Here is a 25,514-nt window from a genome sequence, read left to right as displayed (position 1 = left end):
TACAACAAAAACCACTGTACTTTACATGTACATGTAAATGAACACATAGTTTTATATCTAGGTTAATTATATCCAAGAATACCAGGATGTAGTTTTAATGCATTGAACTACTTTTCTTTCAATGTCACCCAAGATAATTAAATTCTCTTATTTCCATGATATGAGTGATAAGAATTTTGGTAGTGAAAGGATATCATTTTGTCGTTATAACCTCATAAAAATGCAAAGCCTCAAGCCTGCAATTATGGAGTACCACATTTCCTGCCTTCTACATTTCTTTTTTATATCTTTTTACAACTTTGTTTAATTGGTCAAACAAGGAAATCGTGAGAAAGTTTTGTCACATGATACACAGAGCGAAATGTAATGTACATGTACAAGCACACGGGACTTTCCCCTTTCTACATTAACTGCAATAGGGAGAGAGGGAAGTGAGTTTATACAAAGAGGTTTGATTGACCTTACAAAGGGGGTTGGTGAGGGTTGTATTTTTATCCTAACATTTACTGTAAATATATTTAAAGAAATAAAGCCTGGATGATGCAACTGTTGCTGAAGCAAATTTCAGATCGACAGTGAATCAACAATTCTTTTTCTCTCCGGAGATCCAGAATGTTCCGTGAATGATTCATGAGACGAATTCATGCAGTCTGTACAGTACATGACTCTTAATGCGATCATGAATGTACAGTAAGTGAGATACAATTTCTAGTTTCATTACCGTTGTACGCCAGCGTGCGGTGCATCAGTGAGAAGTGGCTGTTTAGCAATGCAGTGTGATGTTAACCCGAGATACTCAGCGTGAGTCATGCACCTTGCAACTCTGGCTCTTCCAGGTTCAAAGTCACTAGGGTGCGAGCACGTTCACGTTGGAAGAAAATGGTGATTTAGAAACATGTTTTTAGTGCATTGAGCAGGAGAAGCACCTTATAAAAATCAATGTACAATGTAGTGATCAGAGTGAATGCTAAATGCACCTTGCAACTCTGGCTATCCCAGGTTAATAGCCACTAGGTGCAAGGGTGTTCACATGATGTAGAAACATCCTACACCTCCTTTTTTTCTCCCCCACTTGCCATTCATTTAAAAAGTAACTACAGTACATTATAAAACAGCTGATGTGGGCTGCCTAGGCATACATGTACAGAGCTGCCAACTAGTACGGATTTTCCGTAATTGGTACGGAAATTAACGACCATTACGGAATGTTGTCTCAAATTACGGATTTAAAAAAAAAAAAAAAAAAAAAGTTTTTTTTTTTTTTTTTTTTTTTTTTTTTTTTTTTTTTTTATTTTTTTAATGAATTAAATATGATTTATCGTAGCGAGTGCTGTGAATAGGAGCCATTTTTCATGATAAACTGTGTTGTGATGACCTGAAATTCAATACTTAACATCTTTGTGTGAGTAAAATCACCAAAAATTTCAGATAATCACGCGTCCGCGCAGTGTTGGCGTGTCGTTTTTTTAGATTCATAGCGCCGCATAAGAAATTACTGATTTATACCCCAAATTACTGATTTTGAGCCTTGTGATTACTGATTTTCTGTTCTGGAGGTTGGCAGCTCTGCATGTACATGTATGTAAATGTGACTTAAATCAATTAAGATACATGTACAGTATGCTATTTGTGAGCTCTACTGCCTTTTTTGATGAGATTGATGCATTAAATGTTTTCAGATCTTCATCACTTATGTGTACATGTACACAAATTATTCATATGCACCTTTGGAACAAGAACTACATGTATATGTATTTACAACGCTTTGTAAAAGTACACATACATGTATATTGACAGTCACGCAGCATGTAATTTGAACTGTATCGCATTTGAGAGTCATGTTCGAGAGGAAGATGTACATTTGAAACCAAGACTCTTTCCTTTTTTTTCTCTTTCGAGACCCTTTAGAGAGGAAATGTTGAAGAGCTCGTCAATGATATTCAATTTAAGTACTGTACATAGAGTCCTTTCTGTGTTCATCAAAAGAAATATAAAAGCATGTTTCCTTGAATAATAATAATACCCTGAGGAACAGCAGTCTCAGATATTAAACCATATTTCCTGCTTAATTATAATTATATTTATCCATTATGACAGTGAAGATGTAGCCCATAAATACAGGTAGTTAATTTAATAATGAATTCAAATTTTGTCTTTTTTTTTCCCTTCCACTTTTTTTTTGCTGCTTCTTCTTGCTCACTTCTGACCCAAACCCAAATGCAATCTTTCCTACAATTTAAATCCTTGTATACATCTTTGTCGTCTTCCGGAGCCCTTTTGCCGCCTTATAAAAATCGCAAGTCCTCTTATCAATCACAAGTTTGCAGTCCCCTATCTCTTATGTACATACCCTGTAGTTGCAATTGATAATAATCGCAACTGTTTTATAAGACGGGCCCAGGGCCTGAAACTAACTACATATGTACAGTTGCCCTGTACAAAGGGTGCCTTAATTCTATTCCAGGCACCAGAATTTTTAAAAAGTGCCCATGCCTTTAATACAAGTGGGAGTGAAGTGAGATTTAATAGAAGTGAGCAAGGAGCAGCAGCCCCCCCCCAAAAAAAAATAGGGGGGGGGTAGGGGAGGAGGGAGAAGATGGAGCAACAAAGATACAACCCCTACTGTCAAAACTGTCAAAATGAACCCTCCGCAAAATAGTGGGGAGCTCCTCCTTGTACTGTACATGTTCCCTATAAAATCAATGACATTGGCCGCTCTTTATATCAAATTATCATGGTAATTTAATCTGCAATTTACTTGCATTATTATACCTCATCAAGGCTAATTTTCAATGCATATTATGATCATTCGTGTGGTAGGTTCCTTTATCAGATTGTCTGCCATATCAGACTTGTTTTCAGGCACAGACCCTTGTCGGTCATAGTGTGAAACAGAGTCTGAACTTTGAGACTATCCAGACAGCACAGTCTCTTGCACTCCATAGGCCGTGTACTCTCACTGCTCGTGACACAGCCAGAGATTGACAGAGCTAGGCTCAGCTCAAGGCCTTATGGAATTGTGCTCAAGTATCAAATTAGAGTCTGTTCCTGCAGACTATGATCGGACACCCACGTGTATTTACTTGAATAGTGATGATATACAGAAGGCGAAGGAACAATTAGGTCATTTTCAAAGCCATTGGGAAGATGCGCTTGGAATTATATTCTGGAATGACTCATTTAAATGGGAGGCAATTGTATACTGAATAGCAGAGTTCATTGTAATTATTCTGAATCCACCCACGTTCTTGGAAATTTTCACTTGTGGAATACAAGTCAGGCTTATTCCAAATTGGTAAATTGTTGTAATCGCCAAACCAGAATAATTTAATTAGATAATTAACTGAATATATTTCTTGAACCAATTTTCCTGGAAATATTGACAAAAAAGTAACTCTCCAGTCTTGATATACAAGGTTAGGATCTGATAAATGTAGGGCGGCTAAGGGTAATATGTACATTACATGTTTTTTTACATTTTCACTTCACCTTCTCCTATGGTTAATCAAATTTTTATGCCTCCGCCACCGAAGGTGGTGCCGGAGGCATCATGTTTTCGGGTTGTCCGTCCGTACGTCCGTACGTCCGTCCCGTTTGACCGTTATCACAATATCTCAAGAACCATTTAAGATTTAAACTTAAGACTCAGGAATAGTATTTATCACCATAGGAAGACGATCTGATTAGATTTTGGAGTACATAGGTCAAAGGTCACAGGTCACAGAGGTCAACTTATGAAATTCCTTGTATTGAGTTTGTTAGCGCGATATCTCAAGAACCATTTGAGATTTAAACTTCAAACTTAAGGATAGTATGTATCACCATAGGAAGACGATCTGATTAGATTTTGAAGCACGTATGTCAAAGGTCAAGGGTCACAGAGGTCAACTTATGAAATTCCATACATTGAGATTGTTATCATGATATCTCAAGAACCACTGGAGATTTAAACTTCAAACTTAGTGATAGTGTGTATCACTATAGGAAAACAATCTGATTACATTTTGGAGCACGTAGGTCAAAGGTCAAGGGTCATAGAGGTCAACTTATGAAATTCCATACATTGAGATTGTTATCATGATATCTCAAGAACCACTGGAGATGTAAAAACTTCAAACTTAAGGATAGTATGTATCACCATAGGAAGACGATCTGATTAGATTTTGGAGCACGTAGGTCAAAGGTCAAGGGTCACAGAGGTCAACTTATGAAATTCCATACATTGAGATTGTTATCATAATATCTCAAGAACCACTGGAGATTTAAACTTCAAACTTAATGATAGTGTGTATCACCATATGAAGACAATCTGATTAGATTTTGGAGCATTAGGTCAAAGGTCAAGGGTCACAGAGGTCAACTTATGAAATTCCATACATTGAGATTGTTATCATGATATCTCAAGAACCACTGGAGATTTAAACTTCAAACTTAGTGATAGTTTGTATCACTATAGGAAAACAATCTGATTACATTTTGGAGCACGTAGGTCAAAGGTCAAGGGTCATAGAGGTCAACTTATGAAATTCCATACATTGAGATTGTTATCATGATATCTCAAGAACCACTGGAGATGTAAAAACTTCAAACTTAAGGATAGTATGTATCACCATAGGAAGACGATCTGATTAGATTTTGGAGCACGTAGGTCAAAGGTCAAGGGTCACAGAGGTCAACTTATGAAATTCCATACATTGAGATTGTTATCATAATATCTCAAGAACCACTGGAGATTTAAACTTCAAACTTAATGATAGTGTGTATCACCATATGAAGACAATCTGATTAGATTTTGGAGCATTAGGTCAAAGGTCAAGGGTCACAGAGGTCAACTTATGAAATTCCATACATTGAGATCGTTATCACGATATCTCAAGAACCACTGGAGAATTTTCACTTCAAACTTAATGATAGTATGTATCACCATATCATAATATCTCAAGAACCACTGGAGATTTAAACTTCAAACTTAATGATAGTGTGTATCACCATAGGAAGACAATCTGATTAGATTTTGGAGCACGTAGGTCAAAGGTCAAGGGTCACAGAGGTCAACTTATGAAATTCCATACATTGAGATTGTTATCATGATATCTCAAGAACCACTGGAGATTTAAACTCCAAACTTGTTTAAATTGCTCTATGGCGGAGGCATCATTTTCGACTGCGCGCAGTCAAAATTCCATCTAGTTTACAATGTGTCCCTTTAAATTTATAGGCCAATCGCTCTTTAAAAGATACAAAGTTTTCATGTACATGTAAGCTTTGGATCAGCTAGTTGAAATTGAATGATTCCTCCATGATCTAAGAAATGATTCCTTAATCCCGCAGTGTTTCTTTCCGAAACCGAGGCAATCCCGGGATGTCCCAAACAGTCTTCCCTCAGCTGCGACAGCCAGCATCCCATGGTTGGAGTCTAGGAGAGACAGTCAAAAGACGGTCATCCGTGAAATTGGGGGCTGCCATCTCCATGTCGGCAGTGATGATTCATAGGGAAAGAGGTCAAACACCACTTGACGTGATGCAACGAGATGCGATCCAGTGGTGGTGGGGGGGGGGGGGGTGGAGCAGATGATTGCATAGGATGCAGATGGCTTGTTCAGACTGGTGGAGAGTTATATGTAACTTGTGTATATTAAAGAGACATCACATAAAATAAAAGCATCATAGTGTTGTGCAATGGGCGTACACATTTGATTAAACAACATGATGTAAAGAAACTTGTTTTGAAGAGGTCTGTTGACTACATGTACATGTGACTTCACTTGATTGGCAGCTGGCTAGTCATCAATGCACTTAATACAAGCCCCATCCAGTTATAATACGGTTGTTGTATGCTCGATGCAATTTCAATGTTCAGATAGGACGGGACCCTGATTCTGTATTGAGTTTTCTTCTGTAATCATGCTCACACATGCGTTGCACTACATTATGTGATGTATCATTCATTCAGACTAGAAAAAATTAATGTTGTGTAGCTATACCGTTTTGGTATAGCCATGCAGTGAAATTTGGAAGTCTGAACTGGGGAGAGGTCGCAGACGGTTTCACGCTGGGCTTCAATAAGTCAAGATCCTCCGCTCTGGTAATGCACCCTTTTAGTTCAATTAGGCTAAGAATGTTATTTGAAGGTTGGGCACCCTTCACCTATCTGTAGTGTTGAGTGTGATGTCCTGCAGGGTCATAATTTTAGAGAGTATATTCTATACCACTTGCTGAGAGCCAGAAGGGCGCTAAAGGTTTGTTCACATGTGTCACCATAAACAGCCGTGGTATTATGGTAAACGTGAATAATAATAATAATCCGCTTTTGTATATCGCTTTTATAATACAATGTCTCTAAGCGCTTTACAGATATACTATTATCCCTGTCATTGGATTCAGTGCTTGCCCACACACACTGTGCACATTCTCCACTCCCTGGGGAGCATTCCAGCCAGGTGTTACTTGATGATCAAATGCATATCATACATTCTTCATCTTACCACACACGGCATTGATGTTATCTTGTTTTAGCCTGCTAAGAAAGCCTACTTATGCAACCAGGGGACCAACGGCTTTAAGTCCTCTCTGAGGGACTTAGTAGTGAGGATTAATGCCTTACCAAAGCGTACAAGTGCATCGACTGGGTTTTGAACCCAGGACCTTCCAGTTACGAGACCTCTGCTCTACCACTAAGCCATCATGCCTCTAAAAGTACATGTACCTAGTATGCTTTGGATTTTGGAACTTTTTTCATCTTCGCATACCATTCATTTTACATATACGAAAATATACAGGTTCGTTGTTAGTGTGAACAACCTAGGGTTCAATAGAAAACAATATTATGGGTCAATGCCCTTCTGGCTTTCAAATAAACAATACTTTTCATATCTAGAGTGTACCATGAAGATTGCACCTGCATACCCTTTAGTCTGGATGCTGAAGAGAAGGGGGTGGGGTTAATATGACCATGCAGTAGGGGGGGGGGGGAAGGAAAGTTTGGTCATTTTTTTATCTTCATTTCCTTGTACTTTTTACCATTCAATGCAAATCTGTTGAATTCTTCATGGCATTATCAGAATTTTCAAGTCCAAACTACCACATTTGAAATGCAAACTCCAAAGTTGTCAAACTCTTCAATAAATGCCTGTGCAGTCAAACTAACAATACATCAGTTCACGCACATACTGTATACCATTGGAATTTGCATTGGAAATGCGTACGGCAGGACACAATTGTCAGTGAGCTAATGGCAAGATCATAATACAACACAGTGCATGCTAGAGTAAACTGAACGCTCTAGAATTATCCTATTTTTCAAAGGTTTTTGTTCTCTTTCCTTGTTGCTGATAAATCCACAGCTCTTCTATTTTTTTTTTCTTCTCCATTTGTGGTGCAAATTGCCAAATACATACACATGTATAGGATGTATTTTGCTTTTTTGGGGGTGGTTTTATTTTAATCTACATGTAGTATATAGCTAGCATGTAACCTGTAAATAGAAGGAACAAAAAAATATTATGATAATGAAATGTACAGTCAAACCTTTCTCATTGAAACATGCACTAAATGAACCTGTAGATATAGACAACCTGCCTTTAAAGACCACTTCTTCTTGTATCTCAAAAGCGGTATTTAGATACAGGTGAAGATCTGAAGGAGCATCCTGCTAAAGAGCTCACACAACACCCCCTCCCCCCTCAACCCCTCAACCCCCCTTGACCCCAACTTTCCTCTACATTTTTGGGGGTGTTTCATAAAGCTGTTCGTAAGTTACGCATGACTTTACGAATGACTTGTATATGAAGTGCCAGAAAGGATGCCCAAAGTTTTTTTCTGATATTTCCAATAACCTCAATTAAATTATGGCAAAAAATATTCTTTGCATTAAAAATGTTTGTTTTGAACAGTTCAACTTAATAAATAATATTCAATAATGATTGAGCATCCTGTTACGAATATGCAAATTAGATGATTGATGAATATGCTAATTTTCACGGGTTTTCTCGAGTTGAGAATAATAAACGAAGAATCGGATCAAAAGGTAACCAAATCGTCTTGATTTTTCATTATATATCAATATAATTCCGAGTTGTGGAAGGGCCAATATGAGTAGATTGTCCCGACCTAACAATCCCATTTGGCTTTTCATATACAATTTGTTCGTAAAGTCATGCGTAACTTTACGAACAGCTTTATGAAACACCCCCTGTACATGTAATTTATGGGATTTATCCTGAACCCTATTTGACACATCACTATTAAAATCAAAGTCACTCAATAACAATAAACTTAATTAGTTCCCTCTACATTGTACATGTAGTTTCTACTGGCCATTGATTTGATATTGAAAAACAATAATCCCCCTTCAGACGAAAAAAAATTCATATACCAAAAACGTATACTGGTAGCTATAAAATATTAAAGTGCATGTAATTGTTTTTTTCTTCTTTTAGTCTGAATGTTGTACAGGTATAACAAAAGGTTGTATATCGAAGTGGAGGTTTGAGCATCATTTCATAGAAAACTTGATAGAGAATCATAATCCACTTATAAAACCGATATCGATAAAACCCCCCCAAAAAAAATTGTATTTAGAAACTTCTTGTGAACATCACCTTTTCTTTCACTATGTGATGATACGGTATACAACGTTTCTTTATACGAGTTTCGGATAAACTTCTCATAGTGTGAACATCCCCCTTTCTTTCATTATGTGATGATTCGTTATACAACGTTTCTTTATACGAGTTTCGGATAAACTTCTTATCGTGTGAACACTATTAAAACAGGCTGTTTGCCCTTCATTGGTCCACTGTATTGTATGTCCTTGCACTGAAAAGACCTCTAGAGCAGGAACTGGTGTCTGGTTTCGTATTTCCTCAAGGTGGTCGCTAATCGTTTCTTTTTTGCAATCATGTGTCTTCCACCTTGATTGATGAGTGTGAAGGGCCAGATAGACTGGAGTTCATGAAGATTAAAAGGATCTGTTCACATCGATATCTAGTCCATAGCCAGGTACATGTAGACTATGGTTCATGAAGATTAAAAAGGTTTGTTCACATCCATATCTATTCCATTGCCAGGTACAAGTAGTTTGAGAGCTTCGGATGGTGCTGCGAGTTGGAGAGTCGAGCCTGAACCGAAACCCAACAGTAAAATTTGCAATATTTAACAATTTTTCGGACTGCAAGGGAGTTATATTTTTCCTCATGATCATATTTTCCCTCAGGGCTACGCGCTTTATGAAAAAATATTACCCCTCAGGAAAATATAATCCCCTTCAGCATTAAAGGAAACATAAATTATAACACCCCCTACTAGTCAATATCTGTAGACTTTTAGTGGAAGTGAACGCTTATTCAACAGTGGCTACCTTTTCTACAATAATGATAAAAGCCTTTAGAATGAGGTTCATGATTTGAATGTATTCCACATGTACATGTAGCTTTTAGAGACTTTGATGGAAAGTGCTCTATAAGCACCGATTTTATTATGATTCATCAAATGATAATAATCATTATTTATTATCATTATTATTTATTTATTGTTACCAGTATTATTTTTAGTATAGTTTTTTTGTTTGTTCTCTCTTCTTCTTCTAATATATCGTTAAATGATAAGGTGTGGCAATCTCTGAAGCATTAAGCTTTATATTGTCATACCTCTGTATGCTTCTGTATTATTTACAATTGCAAATGTATGATCGTAATCTACATGTACATCTAGTGTTTACTACCGTGATGGTCATGATCATACTATGTAAACTGTTGAACCATGGAGAAATGAATAAATAAATAAATAAATATACCATATTAGTAGTTGACCAGTTCCAATCAAATTCCAATCTGAATCACTCTATTGCCAATTTCAAATTTGACAAGGAAATTTAGCCTGCCATCTGTTTGCATTGCATAATATCAAAGAACACACCTCAAATGTGAATCAGAGTTGGGTTTACAAAGGCTATTGTTCCTGACATCAAGTTCTAATAATAGAACTCTGTGGAAACACATATAGGCTGACGGACAACATGTTGTGAGGACAGTCTAGAAAAAGTCTGCTCTTTGTATTTTGTGTGCATGAAGTAGAAAAAAGGAGAAGAAACGTCTTTAGTAAGGTAGGGTCTATTTTGTATTGCTAATATTGTTCCTGTTGAGAAACAGAAGTGTGTAAAATGATATGTGTACAGAGTGAGAGTCTTTCTGGCTTTTTAAAGCAGATGCCACATCTCTTTTCTTTGAAGAAGATTTATTTAATTAAACAAATAACATCATGATTGCATTTGATATTAGTATTAATTTTCTGTTAAACTTTTGGATTATTAGAATAAACCACACACACATTGATATTGGAATGGTTTCACTTGTTCTTTTGATTAATTGTCATTGCAAACTGTCAGTGACAACCGGTTTGATGGCAGATAACATTCACAAATTATGCAAGTTAAGAAATGTACAATATTTTATTGTTCATAACTATTGTTATAGTATTTTTTATGAAAATTTCATGAATATTATCATTATTATTATTGTTGTTTCTTGTTAAAGTTTTTTATAGAATTATTATTGTCATTATTTAAGTATTCAGCATTACCCAAAACGAAAATAAAAGAGGAATTATTTTGATTATATCGAAAACTTGCCGATTTCCTTTCATTGAATCGTCCACTTGCACAATGAGGAAACTCCACTCCGTATCCTGTCGACCGATAACAAAAGTAGTTCATTTAGGGAATTCCCACACTGAAAATACAATTCATAAAAGCAAACAATACATGAGCATTCATTGATGGAGCATTGTGCCATGGATTTAATACATTACTGTATTATGAAATATAAATGTTGCATGAATATTTGCGGACGAATATGAACATTATTTGTACACAGGATCTTATTTTAATGTAGCTTGAATTTCCAATTTTCGTTGTTGTTGTAGTTGTTGTTGTCGCCATCACTTGATTTATTATTTTACCTGGAAATCAAATTATATTGAAAGAGTTTGCTGTTAACGTACAGGTGTACATGCTTATACTAGTACAGTCCAACCTGCTTTAGTGACCGCCTGTCTACAAAGACCACATTTCTTGTTTCCCTTAAAAATGGTTTCTCATTGAAACATGTACATGTACTAAAGCAACCTGTCTACAAAGACCACTTTCTGTGTTTCCCTTGGGCGGTCGCTATAGACTGGTTTGACTGTACTTGATTTGATATGTGACCCTCTTAGAAATATGATGGCAAAGTCATGAACACAACACCCAGAATATTTACTCAAAACAAAATGACATCCACATACAAATTGAATTAAAATTTAAGCCATCATTATTTGTGAATGAGGAGTGGCTCATTTGCTCTAGATAGATTCCAATGACTGTCATGTCCTGGACTTTATGTTATGGACTTTATGTTATGGAGAAAATGTTTGAGACACACCCAGCAGAAGATTTGCCTGTCATTATAATGTTATCAACATGTTAATCCTGGCACAGTGTACAATAGGCCTGTTTTCACCAGCTCGAGATTGCCAGATATCCCGCCATTTCAACTACCGGTACATCCCGATTGCAAATTATCCAGTTGATTTGCGTCTTCATTAGCCCGAAGTTGCAATTAGCGGGATATTTGGTTGAGATATCATCCCAGGATATCTTGGGCTAGTTTACAAAATTTCCTGCTATTTGGCAAAATATACCGCTATTTGTCGGGTGCATCCTTACCAGCCCGAAGACTCGCACTATGCGCGAACGCTGACCGAAATAACTTGAGCTAATTTCTCGAGGTCAGGTCTCGAGCTGATGAAGACGCGATTTGTAACTTCGGGATTATATCCCAAATCAAAAATAGCGGGCTATCAGGCCTAATGTAAATGCCACTTTTACTCACTAAACAAATTTCATGTCCAGATGTGTGCACTTGTCCAGAAGTCTCAAGACTATTTTCATTTCTAAAGACTTATTCTCATATTTCAACTTGATAACTCTTGGGACCATCAACCTGTCAAGCCTGAATACGCTTTTAAATTAATGATGGTCCTTAATTTATTCTTCATATTTTATATGAAATCAATGTACCGTACATTGAATTTTACTTTGAAATGCTTTGCATATATTTCAGTGTTTTGCATATTTTTTTAAACTGAAGAACAAGTAAAGAATGAACATGGTTAGATAAACAAACACACAGCAGTAACAACAAAACAAAACCCCATTATGCTAAAATACAATGACCCAGTGTAGTGGGCTTTATGCATGTAGTTCTTTATCTTTTAACATATACAGTACTTGTACATGTGAGATAATAATACACATAGGGCTTTCTGTTGCAAGCAGCTATTTTTTTTTACACACCCCACTTGCCATTCTTTCATTTTCATGTTAAATGGCAGTTATTTTGCTGGGCTGTTTATTCCATTTTATTTCATTTAATTTTTATCACATTTGTGGGTAATTTACTGCATATTTGTGAATGACGCTCAGTTTCATTTTGCCAGGGACAGATTCTTAAAAAAAGAAAAGCCCCCAAATTTCCTTTTTGTTTTGTCATTGGGTTATATTAGTTATAATAAATAATAACTCAATTGACATGACAGCCAAGCCAAAGTTCAAAATTCAGCTATAAAGAAGAGCTCGAAAAGAAAACCCAATTTTTCCCCCTTAGCCTAAGTACATGTACGTGTCCAGTTTGTTTACATGTCGTAGTGCCCTTTTACCGTTCTGACAGTCACTGTAGAACTTGCATGTTCAGAACCAGAAGGGAGATAACTGTGTAGAAAATTATATGAGAATAATGCTGTTCCGGCTCCAAACACATACATCTATAGAGTCTAGTGTCAGAAGGATGGTTAACTCACATGCTTTATCACTGAGTTAACACCCTTCTGGCTCCGAACAGACAATATTTGTTTTGCTTGACTACAAAGGCAGTTGTTATGTGCTTTTTATCATTTTCTCTTTGTAGTATGAGTGATTCCATGTACCTTGAACCCTCGCTGGTTAATTTTATTTGTTTAGAGCATGTCATAAAAAAATGGCGTTCCAAAGCATTATCAGGGAATGCACAGTTACATGTACATATCAATAGAAATTTATGATTATGAGTACGACAGTACAGTGCATAATTGTGATGCCTGTATTAGATGGTAATAAATATTTATTATAACAAAATGTCTCGTACACATGTAACTATCCCATGTGGGTACTTTTATTAGCCTGAATTTAATGAACCTTGTGGATAGCTATATGAATTTGAAGAAGAAAAAAAGTATGATTCACATAATTTTGTTTTGTCTGAAGATTGATTCCCTTAATAATAATAATAATAATAATATTTAATTTTTATATAGCGCTTAATACAAATGTCTCTTAGTGCTTTACAAATATACTTTTAGTACTGGTGTTGACTAAAACAAAAGAAAACAAAAACAAAAACCAAAACGCAAATCAGTGAACAGTCAATATTTGAAATACACCTGTACAGTACATTTTTAATGATTCTTTGTCTCGTCCTTTGAGATCATTGTAATCAACAGTTGACTGGCATATTTTTAAGCAATATTCATGTTGTAAGTTTATAAGCAACTCAGTGAAAAAGAAGAAGTTAAATTTAACTGGTAGTGGTGGGTTTATAGATGGTGAATATACATGTAGAACATTTCAGTGAATTTCCTGGCAATGTTCAAGCTATTTTGTACCTTTAAACATTTAAGGGATCATTGACAAAGAGCTGTGATTCACAGCGATGACAGTCAGATCGTATAGATTTCACTAGACACATGAGCCGCATCCACACACACCCATTTTTATAACCGAGAGGAATGGTTTGAAGTTAGTAAACTTGAGTGTGATATACAGTATAAGGGGGTTGTATATCTACTCTAGACACTTGCATGTATCAACAATAAAGACTTGTCTTACTTAAAGTTTTGGTCATGGTTTTCAACTTTTTAATTTTTTTTTTATAGATACCTGTAGTTAAGTTAGGGATTTTAATTACAAAACTTTTGAATTTACTCAAAGCTATGAACAACGAGCGATCTTATTTCATTTTTAAAACTTTGAATACGCTTTGTTTCTGTTGATTGTGAACCCTCTTCGTTGTTTATAACTTTGAACATGGCTAATATGATGTAAAACTATGACATACTCGTGTGAACATTGCTAATATAATGTAAAACTATGACATTCCCGTGTGAACATTGCTAATATGATGTAAAACTATGACATTCCCGTGTGAACATTGCTAATATGATGTAAAACTATGACATTCCCGTGTGAACATTGCTAATATGATGTAAAACTATGACATTGCCGTGTGAACATTGCTAATATGATGTAAAACTAACATTCCTGTGTGAACATGGCTAATATGACTAGAAAGAATTACCCTACTTTGATAATCTCTTTAAATACCCAGCTGTTTCTCTTTCAGTTTTGCTATTATGATTACACACATTCGCGCAACAAACGTTCCAACCGCACACCAGGATAAAAGGGCTCAAATTGTGACGATATGCTGTAATTGTTTCCTGTATTCTAAAAGCGAAACCCACTATTCATAAAAAAAAAATTAATGAATAATGTAACCAACTGTTCTCATACAGTTAGCACCTGAATTATTCATACATGTACATGTACCCTTACTAAGATTCTGTAGTTTTTAAAGTATGTGAAAATTAATCCATCCCAATTCATGTTACTTGAGAATGTGACATATTAAATTTTACATCTAAAAGTATTCAACTAAGGCTCTATTTCAACCAGTCCACTTCTCGTTCTTCAGTCACAAAAAACACAAACAAAAACATATAATTAAGTACAAGTTCGCCGACAAGTCATTGAAACGAATGTATTGAATTTATTAACACATGTTCACACAACAGATAAACGAAGAAATCACATTATCCCCAATTGCCAGTATAGGTTGGTTTGGCAGTGTGACCGAGTTTAAGTTGCTGGTGTGAACACACCCCTAGTATGTTAATGTGTGTCCCATGAGATGACGAGCGCTTTGTGTGATTGTGGGTCCCACCATGGTCCGAACCTGACAATGACAGATGATATCCAGGGCTGGGATTTCCATGGCGAATCGTGCCAGGGAAACGGGGGAAAAACATTCTTGTGAACTCCACAAAAAACTGGTCCAATGTTACAGTATTCAATGCTGCAGTTTAACATGCTGGCACATACATTTACACATATATGTATATGTGATATTATGTGTACATGTATGTGTACATGTATGTGCCATCGCAGTGTATACATGTTTATGAAATGTACTCAGAAGTGGAAGGTCCAACATTGTGTAGAAGTAAGTTCATATCATGAATCACCCTTGAAGTGGAGAAGAATATGTACATGTACATTAAGTGCAGAGAGAAGGTTTTTTTTACAGTTTCATTATGACATCTATACATTTTCCATTCTATTTCTCTTATTGTTGTAATTTGTATGAATATCATATACATGTATGTTACTTGCACTGTTACAATTCAGTCTGTATGACCGCCAGTCATGTTTTTCTAAAATAAACCTTGATTGGGATGCATTGAATTGAATGGAAAAGGAAGAGGAAGAAATATTGAAAAAATGATGATGGAAACATGAGATCATGAATAATCTTTGTCTAGTGTCATGTATATGTACATGCTGTCATAAAATCTTGAGGTACTATATAGTGATGGATTTTCTAGCACTGCAATACCCAATCAAATACTGTTTTCAGGACTATTGAAAGTGCATTTGTAGGAGCTCAATTCTAAGAAGCGTCCAATTTTATATCGTTGAAACCTACTTCGTGTCTGTCAAATTGGAGTGTATTCGAGACCAGTTTCACATGGATGTATTTACAATTTTAGAGGTCACGGTGTCTATAGCTTGTTCAGACTATGGGAAATTGATACAAAACCTGTATGAAGAAACGTTGTATTAAGAATCATCGCTTAGCAAAAAGGGGACGCACCGACTGGATAACAACATTGTATTCAAGCCCCTCTAAAGTTTTGAGAGCCCCAAATTGGCCAAAAATTTGATGGCGAAATTTCACTTAAATTGTATGATAATGTGAAAGCGGATATAATTTAAGACACACTTCTGAAAAGATCCCTCCCAAATGTGTTTTAAGACAAATATTGATAAAAGAATACATAATTTGGATTTTCTGTTGAATGCGGGAAACCTAAATTTTGTATTCTTTCATCAATATTCAACTTCTAACACAAATGTTTTGAAAATCCTTGCAGAAAAGTGTCTTAAATAACATCCTCTTCCACATTAAAATACAATTTAAGTGAAATTTTGCCAACAAATATTTAATATTATACTGTAAAGAAACATGTCAAGGAACTAGCTTTGAAAAGGTCAGTCGACATGACGGCCAGCCAATCACCAGTGTGCGTTCACAATAAGCCCATCCCAGTTATACAATTTCATACAACATTCAGATCAGAACGGGATCCTGATTCATATTGGATTTTCATTTAAAATGATACTCAGACATGCGTTTTGCCTTTTACAATGTTTTGTTATGCCACATTCAGACTGGACATTAAAAAACGTACATGTACATGTTTTTGTACATCCATATGATGAATGTTTGTAGTGTGAATGAGGGTTAGCTAGATACATATATATTGTCATGAGAATAGAAACCTGCCAGGATGTAAATTGATGCCTGAAAAGCAATACTAAAAGTCTTGGAATGTGAAGTAAACAGATCTTTTTCCTCCCCAGTTGATTTAACATGATTCTAGATGTACTGTACATATCATACTATTTGTTAACTCATTCTGGTTGTTTACAGACTGAATACTGAATATCAATTAAAGCCCATTAACAGTTTGATATGATAAACTGTCTAAAAAAAAACCTGCCATGGAAAAATAAATGCAATGCAATAAATACAGTGTCAAGGAATAATAAACGGGGATGAAAAAAATTCATGTACTGTACATGTACAGTATGTGCTGTATATGCATACTATGCAACAAAGGACCTATATACTGTTGTAATCATTTTAATAAGAGCCATCTTATGCTGCAGGGGTTATATGAGGCAATTTATTGCCTATAAACGAGGCTCTAAGGGAAATTTTCACAGTGATAAGGAAACAGTTTGATTCTGTTGAGAGATACGCACACTATCAAAAGCTAATATCAATTTTAGGTCAATTTATAGTATCCAACCTTCTAAGAGCTTCTTACTTTTACCTGGCTTTGAGAAGAAGGCTGTACAATGACAATAATGGGCTACTTGCAGCCGACTACATTTATTGTATGATACAAAATCTGTGAAATTGTATCTTCTGTCTTTACTAAAACTTAATAAAACCAAGTTTTTACCTGTGTTTTATAACATTAATATTTATTTTTGTTCTCCTCTTGTTCTCTTTGTTCTACAGGTCACCTGACAGACAGATTTTATGGACACAGGAGGTAAGAAAAGATATTCCTACAGTGAAGCCTGTATACAGTCAAACCTGCTTTAATGACCACCTGTCTATAAAGATCACATATTTCATATTCTCATTGAAGCCTTCACTAAAGAAACCTGTACATAAAGACCACCTGCCTATAAAGACCATTTGTCATTTCTCCATTGAGAGGTCTTTGTATACAGGTTTCTGGGCCCTCTCTTACAAAGAGTTGATATCAATCGCAACTATGTGCATAAGAGATAGGAGACTGCAAACTTGCGATTGATTGGAGGACTTGCAATTGATTGGGATCAATCGCAACTCTTTGTAAGACGGGGCCCAGGTATAAAGAACAGGCAAGGACTACAAGAATGATAGTCTTTCTATGCAGGTGGTCTTATGTACAGGTTCCTGTAGAACAGTGTACATCTTTTAATAAGAAACCATTTAAAAGGGAAACAAACAAATGTGGTCTTCATAGATACTGTAGGTAGTAGTCTTTTTAAACAAGTGGCCACTAAATCAGGTTCAGTCACACCAATGAGACCGACACTTGACTGACTCCAGACTGAACAAAACAATTACATGGTTGGCTTCGAGTTGGTCTGGGGGTGTTTCACTAAGCCTTTTTTCAATGACAAATGATATAAATCAGTGACAAATCTGCTGATAACTGATCAGAAGCAAGGATTTCAGTAGCTTTTAACAGAAACTGTCTTTTGTCACTGATGACAAGTTTTGTGAAACACCCCCTGGAAACAACCCCCTTAGTTTGGTGATGTGACTGAGGTATAAGGGCTAGTCCCATTTGACCAACAACAACAAGAATGACTGTAACTACAAGTCATTCTCAAATTGGTATTTTGAAGTGTACCTGTATGTTAAAAAGGTCTTGAATACCAGTGTCTCAGGAGTCACCTAAAATCAAATCAATTTATGCTCATGAGTCATCATCACTGATTATATTTTGATAGAATATGGTTAAACAAGGGCAATTTTGTTCTACCTAAGCTTGAGACATTAAAAAGTGCAACACCCCGCCCTCTCTCTCTCTCTCTCTCTCTCTCTCTCTCCCACACACACGTTTTCATCATTGTATCTCTTTGTTGATTAGTTGTCCTCTTTATCCCACAACATAAACCCCAACTTAACTGTGAAATTGTCCTTTTCTGCAGGTAACGGAGAGGGGCTGAACTGCTCCAACGCCAGGCCGGTCAAGCTCGTTGTCGTAGGAGATGGTGCCGTCGGAAAGACCTGTATGCTCTGGTCCTACACAAGAAATGCATTCCCTAAAGAATATGTTCCCACAGTGTAAGTGAAGGTTGGAGGTTGAAAAGGAGGGGTGTGGATAGGGAGGGGCGGGGGGGGGGGGTGATTGTAGAAGAGGCAGCATAGGAGTAGGGTGGAGAGGAGAGGAGAGGAAGAGGGATGTGGAGACTAGACCTAGGGAGTGTTTCACAAAGACTAAGATCGACTTTTAAGTTGGACTTAACTATGACGGGCTGTTCATGCCACTATTTTCTCTCATCATTTACTGGCATTGGTTTCTCAAGGGACGTACCAATCATGGTCACAAATCTACAGAACTTTCTTTTTTTGATAGTTCATTATTGAAGGAAAAAATATAATCTAAAGATCATAATCGTGAAACCAATGGTGAGAGCAACCAGTGGAAAGAACAGCCTGCCATAGTTAAGTCCAAATTAAAGTTGATCTTAGTCTTTGTGAAACACCCCCAATATGATCTGGTCCCACACAATACATTTAGGTGGGGGGGGGGGGGGGGGGGAGATGGTGGATGGATTAAGGAAAGAGAAGGGGGATGGAAGAGACTAGACATTTGTAGACTGGACATGTATGCTCTACTCCAAGTAACTTATTGTTTTCCCAAAAGGCTGTCTTGTGAAAGCGTGAAGAAAGCTCATTATCAACAAGGATGCAGGTAGGGGAGGGGTGGTTGGAAGAAGAGGAGGAGGAGGTGGAGGAAGGGGGGGGGGGGGTTACCTTGATTGAACCTGGAGAGGGGTTGGGACCTGCACACCTGACCTGACTCTGGTCCTGCACACATGATGCATACCAGAAAAGTTTGATTTGCACATCCTTCTCACACTTCCCTTGTTTTAGTGTTGCTAAATTGTAAAGGGGTGGGGGAAGGAGGGGCGATGTGGCACCCACTGATGTAATTATAATACCCAGAAATTCAAAATGACCATTATTATTTTATGGCTTTCTTTCATTTGGTAGTAAGAAGATGCCTTATTAAAGTGCTTGGTAATTCCATGTCGTGTGAACAAATTGAAAGCAAACCTGACACTTGGTTTTATCTGTAGTTGGCTGGCATCGAGTGTGTGTGGAGAGAGATTTATGCCTACGATAAGACGCTGAGATTGAATCTAGTTTCATTTTCTGATCGCACTTAGGAGGTGTTTCCTAATGAAAACAAGGATCAGGTTTGCGATTAATTCCATGTTAAAGAATCATGTGAGAGATATTGAAGGAGAGACGGGGAGAAAGAGGGAGTGATGGAGGGGGAGAGAGGGAGGAGAGGCGAATAAAGAAAGATAGAACATGAATGGGAGAAAGAGAGAGTGAGATAAATATGAAAAATAAGATATATAAAACATGATTGGGGGGGGGGGGTTGGGGGAGAGAAATTGCAAATTTTTTGAGGGGTGGGGGAGAAGAGAAATTTTGAGATATTTTTTGAGGGGGGGGGGGGAGGAGGAGATAGAAAATGATCTAGAGGCACAGAGAGAAACAGAGTAAATATGTGTTCTTTAAAATAAAATTGTGTCCAAAATCTCTCATTTATTGCAGTCTGGTATTGATAGTGGTAAAACCCCAGTATTCAAGTAACAATAACAAAATATATATATTGAAAAAAAATGTATTTTAAGATGAAAATGGTTTAGTTTAAATACTACTTATTCCTTAAACATTTCTGGTTTAGTACAGTTTCAGTTTAGTTGGAGGCATTACAGATTCACCTAAAAATCCCACACTTAGAAATACCCAATGTTATTCTGAGGTTTTCCTTTAAAATGCAACGTAAACATATTGCAGTTACAGTAATCACAACTTTGTGGTTTTGGTATTGCCAATACTGCAACATGGTCTGTCATAATGCAGCAGTGCAATTTTCTGTGAAGTTGTCAAGATGATTGTAAATAAGTATTACCACATTTTCATACTCTTAAATGAAACTTTTAGAAAGATATCGCTTTTTATTATTGAAAATCGGCATCCATATTTGAAAAGGGGACACAATAGGCAATTTTCATACTGTAATTAAAGTTAATGCATAAATCTTTGTTAAGTGCCTCATTACAAATTCTTTCATTCACCTTTTACAATTGAATCTATTTCAGTAGTCAGGATACAAATTGCAAGCCATAATGCTTGTCCTACCTAATAACACATAATGTATGCAATTCGCATTCTGACTATTGAAATACAATTATTTGTAAAAGGTTAATGAAACAATTTATATCAAGGCACTTAACAAAAATGTAAGCATTGAACTAGATTACATTACGAACATGGCTAATTCCATATGATACATGTATTTTCATGACTATCGGACCAAGAGAGAATTTAGATTGAATATATGATTGATAAATCTTCCAAGTTTATATAGACAAGAGTTGGTAAGGATACTTCTGCCACACTCAGCCTCTTTTACATACAGCCCTAAATAGGTAATTAAGATGATTAAAATCATAGATTTCATAGTATTTTTTCACCATGAAACAGTACTAACGTTCCATTTTTTTCTTCTTGTTTTTTAGGTTTGATAACTTTTCACAACTAATGAAAGTTGGAGATGAGAACGTGAATCTAGGATTGTGGGATACGGCGGGGCAAGAAGACTACGACAGATTGAGACCACTCTCATATCCACAGGTAAAAATATAGGAATATATCCAAGAAAAATAGTACCGGTATACAAATATTGAACGTTTATGAGTGAGATAGTATAGTATTAATGACTGCTTTGAGAGAAATAGTTGTTTTATTACGCTCAAGGGAAGGTTAGAATTGTGCTATTCCCCGAGGCTTGCCGAGGGGAATAGCCCAATTGTAACCTTCCCGAGAGCGTATGAAAACAACTATTTCTCGAATATTAAAGCAGTCATTAATACTTTTATATGCCGAAAAAAAATAGACTAAAAAATAAAAAATATTTTTTTTTTTGTTTTTTGTCGAAGGTGAGAGTCGAACCCTTGCGTACAATGAGTGATGAATCTTACACCAACGCCTTACACCACTCGGCCATCGCGCGCTGTTCACATGCTTGGCAGTTTTGTACAATATATACATTAAAATGGATTGAAACCGGCTTCGGCGTGATGAATGCTTCGCAAAAGCACCCTTCTTTTACTTTTGCAATGCATATTGGCACGAACTTAGATCAAGATCTATCGGCAGATGTTGTTTTTTTGTTTTTGGAAGTTTATTTTCGTCTTCATGTCAACAATGCAAGATAAAATTGTCGGTAAGATCGATCGAGATTCAATTGTATTGAAATTACCGACCAATCCTCCGCACACATACGGTATCCTCGATCGCTCAAACCATTTTTTAACATGTAAACCTATGGGGTAACCATGGAGGCTGACCTATTTTTTTAATAACCATGGTTATTAAAAATATTAAATGTTTTATGCATGGTTACCGGGAATTTTACAGGAACAGTTGAAGTTTATGAATGCAATTCGACCAATCAGATGGCTGGATTTCTTAAGTGAGGTATATAATAAAAAATATGTCATGTCACAGAATCTGACCACTTTCATACCGACAGGTAAAATGACCCAGGAAAGAATATTTAAAAGTATTATACAAATCTTCAATTGCTATGAATAAGATAGTAAATCTATTTCATGAGTCTGACCCATCTGATATCACAACTATGTACATTGTACATAGGAGATGGGAGACTGCAAACTTGATTGGAGGACTTACGATTGTTTTGGATCCCAACTCTTGTAAGACGGGGCCCTAGAGTATAATGGACAAGATTTATAAAAAAAAGGAAAGAGAAATGAAACAGGAACAGAGGATGAATAGGAGCAAAGAGGGAAAAACCCATCTACTTCTTTTTGGTTTAGAGAGAATCTGTAAGATGATCACTGAGATACTTTACTGCATTTCTCTGTGAGAAATTGATAACAAAAGTATCTCATTTCCCCTGTAATACAAGAACAAACGAGTCCCCACATACTTAATTACAAGGACAGTGCATTAAATGTACTAAATGAACATACTCCAAGTACATGCAAGTTATGGGTTGTGATATTAAGATTGTGAGAAGAGTGGAAAAGTGTTCAGCTGCACAACAATATTTTTAAAAATTTTATAAACTTATTTTTGATTGATATCAATCGCAACTATGTACCGGTACATAAGAGATAGGAGATTTGTATACTTGTGATTGGTTCGAGGACTTGCGATTGATTTTGATCAATCTCAATTCTTTATAAGACGGTATGATCAGTTGTATTTGCTTGTCAGTATAGATTCATGGAGTGAAGACTTTGTAATATGCAATATATGAGTTGTACATGTATGTATTGAAGGTCCTATCTAAACCAAAATTAATAAAATTTGTCCTTTCCCCCATATTTCTCCATGTTACTTTCATAGGGAAAGCAATTTAAGCAATCGCAATAATTCACTTGCCCTAATTGGACACGCAGACCTTTACCGAAATGATTAGAAGACAGGTTCTGCTAAAAGGTGGATTAGATTTTACTTAACTGTCCTTAAACCATGAGTAATTCTGAAAAGTTAAATTTGGGTTATATATATTAATCGTTCAGTCAAATTTATCAAACCACCTGCTGAAAAATTATTAGTACATGTGCATGTAAGGGTGCATTTAATTGACACTTTTTCACCCTAGAATCACGGTTTCTAAAGACGTTTAGTTTAAAACGCAATGCGTTCAAGCGATTTTTTCGTCGGTCGTAAAAATAAACGTGTTTGAATACACAAACATGAAACGCTGAAAAAGATGCGTTTTGTATCATGATTCTGCAGAATCACGGTCGCTAAAATTCGATTGAACGGACGGAGTTCTCAATCATGATTGTATGATGGAGCCTGTTCCGATTTGGGCAAAAACCGCGCGCCTGCTTTTCATGCAATTTGCGTTTACTATGCCATGCTCTTTGTCGTGGCCTGTTCTGTTATGTTATACCTTCTAAACTAAGCTTGATATCAACTAAGACTTTGTACATAAGAGAAGGATATTGTATTATCTGTTTCAGATTTCTAAGAGGATTTGAGCAAGGTTTGCGGTTACCGTAATTAACGTTGTATAAACCACCCTCGTGTATTAACCGCACCCCTCTTTTTCGCCTTTAAAAAAAAAAAAAAAAAAAATAATACTTTTTTTTTTTTTTGCTGAGATTTTTTTTTGTGTGTGTAAGATCATTATTGTAAATTAAAAAAAACAGTAAGAGACCTAGGATAGAACCTTGTGGTACACCATGTAATAGAAGAAAAATTGGAGGAATTATTTTTATAAACTACATATTGAGATCTATCAGAAAGATTACTTTCAAACTAAGATGACAGACAAATTTGAGTGTTGTTCTAGCTTCCGAGTGGTGAGTCAACACACCGATTACCGAGCTGGGAGACATTGCCAGGCATAGCGCCAGGTAGAGGGGCATAAATCGAAACTTAATATATATATATATATTTTTTTTTTTGGTGTACTGTGTATAAGCCGCACCCCCGACTTTTAATTTTTTCGGCGGCAAAAAGGTGCGGTTAATACATCGTTAATTATGGTACACCACATTTTCCATGACGGGATTAATTGGTCCTGAAAAGGGCACACACATGCTCTATCTCCACATTTCAATAAGGTTGTACCTATTGCACATGAGTGGGCCCTTTTCAGGGCTAACTAACAATGTGAAAAGAATATGTGGTGTAATCGCAAGCTTCGCTCAAATCTATCATCACCATTGAAGCCTTCAAAGATTCTAAGAGGACTTAAATGTATAATAATAATAATAATAATAGCTAGTTCTTATATAGGCCTGGTACTTTTAATACATAAATTGATGTCACTATTTGACTTGAGAAGCTAATTTCTATATGTTCCTTCCTCTCTCTCTTCTCTACATTTCTTTCCCACCTACAGACAGATATATTCTTAGTATGTTACAATGTAGTTGGTGTCGCATCACAAGCAAATGTAGCAACTAAATGGATACCTGAGTTACAGCATCACGCACCAGGTGTTCCTTTTATCTTAGTCGGTAAGTACGGTATTAGGTAAATCATTAATCATGTAATATTATATTTAGTATGGTTTTAATTCAAACCAGAACCATTTCAATAGAACCAGAACATTCTGCAAAATTAAAATTTTGTATACTGGTATTGTAAACCACAGTAATTTTCCAATATTGTGAAATCTTCAGAAACAATGCCCACGAGAGGGCGCTAGACCTCTGACTATACAAGAGCCCTTTTTTTTTTAAAACTTACTTTTTTAAGACTTACAGGGGATTTGCTTCTACCCTTGTGCAATAAACAAGGTACAGGATTCAAATCCTGACCCCAGCACTAACGCCCTTTGGCAAGTTATTAATCTACATTTGCCACTCTCTATCCAGGTGAGGTCAAGGATATTTTTGTACTCTGCAAACAGGAGAGTTGTCCTTGACTGCATCACAATCCACTGAACAAATTGCCAGTTTGAGATTTGCATGGATTTAGTGATGTCGTATTTCAGACATTGATATCACTGTTATTGTTGGTCCAATTTATGTTGAACTTTCACCATGCTGTTTCTCTTATCCTTCTACTTTCACACAAATAAAGTTATTACAAAGGTTGGTTGCCCTTTCATGTGATATGATTACCGTAACTTGATTCATGTCATCTCAGGTACCAAAATTGATCTGAAGGACAAATTTTATTTCAACTTTCACCATTCTGCTTCTCTTATTCTTCTACTTTCACACAAATTGACTGATATTAATCAAGGTTGGATTGCCCTTTGATGTGATATAATGATTACAAATGTACCTTAAAGGGATCTGGTAACTTTGTCACAGATTTTGAAACAAAATCCTGGATTTAGCTCATGCTGCAATG

General features: G+C 36.2%; 1 protein-coding gene and 1 long non-coding RNA gene across 2 annotated transcripts in view; one reads left to right on the top strand and one right to left on the bottom strand.

Annotated features, from left to right (window-relative positions):
- Nucleotides 1-25,514, top strand: part of LOC589445 (rho-related protein racB) — a 46,540-nt gene that overhangs the window by 12,120 nt on the left and 8,906 nt on the right. The window contains exons 3-6 of the mRNA XM_789084.5: nt 17,379-17,412; nt 18,569-18,704; nt 21,182-21,296; nt 24,553-24,670. Coding sequence (XP_794177.3) covers nt 17,400-17,412; nt 18,569-18,704; nt 21,182-21,296; nt 24,553-24,670 — 382 coding nt within the window. The 5' untranslated portion in view covers nt 17,379-17,399. The remainder of the gene's footprint in view (nt 1-17,378; nt 17,413-18,568; nt 18,705-21,181; nt 21,297-24,552; nt 24,671-25,514) is intronic.
- Nucleotides 586-17,409, bottom strand: LOC115922728. Its single transcript, XR_004063582.1, has 3 exons — nt 17,377-17,409; nt 12,968-12,972; nt 586-597 (listed from the first exon to the last, which is right to left on the bottom strand). It is a non-coding gene; the product is annotated as an uncharacterized LOC115922728 (long non-coding RNA).

Source organism: Strongylocentrotus purpuratus, unplaced genomic scaffold (genome assembly GCF_000002235.5).
Source record: "Strongylocentrotus purpuratus isolate Spur 01 unplaced genomic scaffold, Spur_5.0 spur5_scaffold_12, whole genome shotgun sequence".
NCBI classification, from domain to species: domain Eukaryota; kingdom Metazoa; phylum Echinodermata; class Echinoidea; order Camarodonta; family Strongylocentrotidae; genus Strongylocentrotus; species Strongylocentrotus purpuratus.
This window is presented reverse-complemented; position numbering and strand designations above follow the sequence as displayed.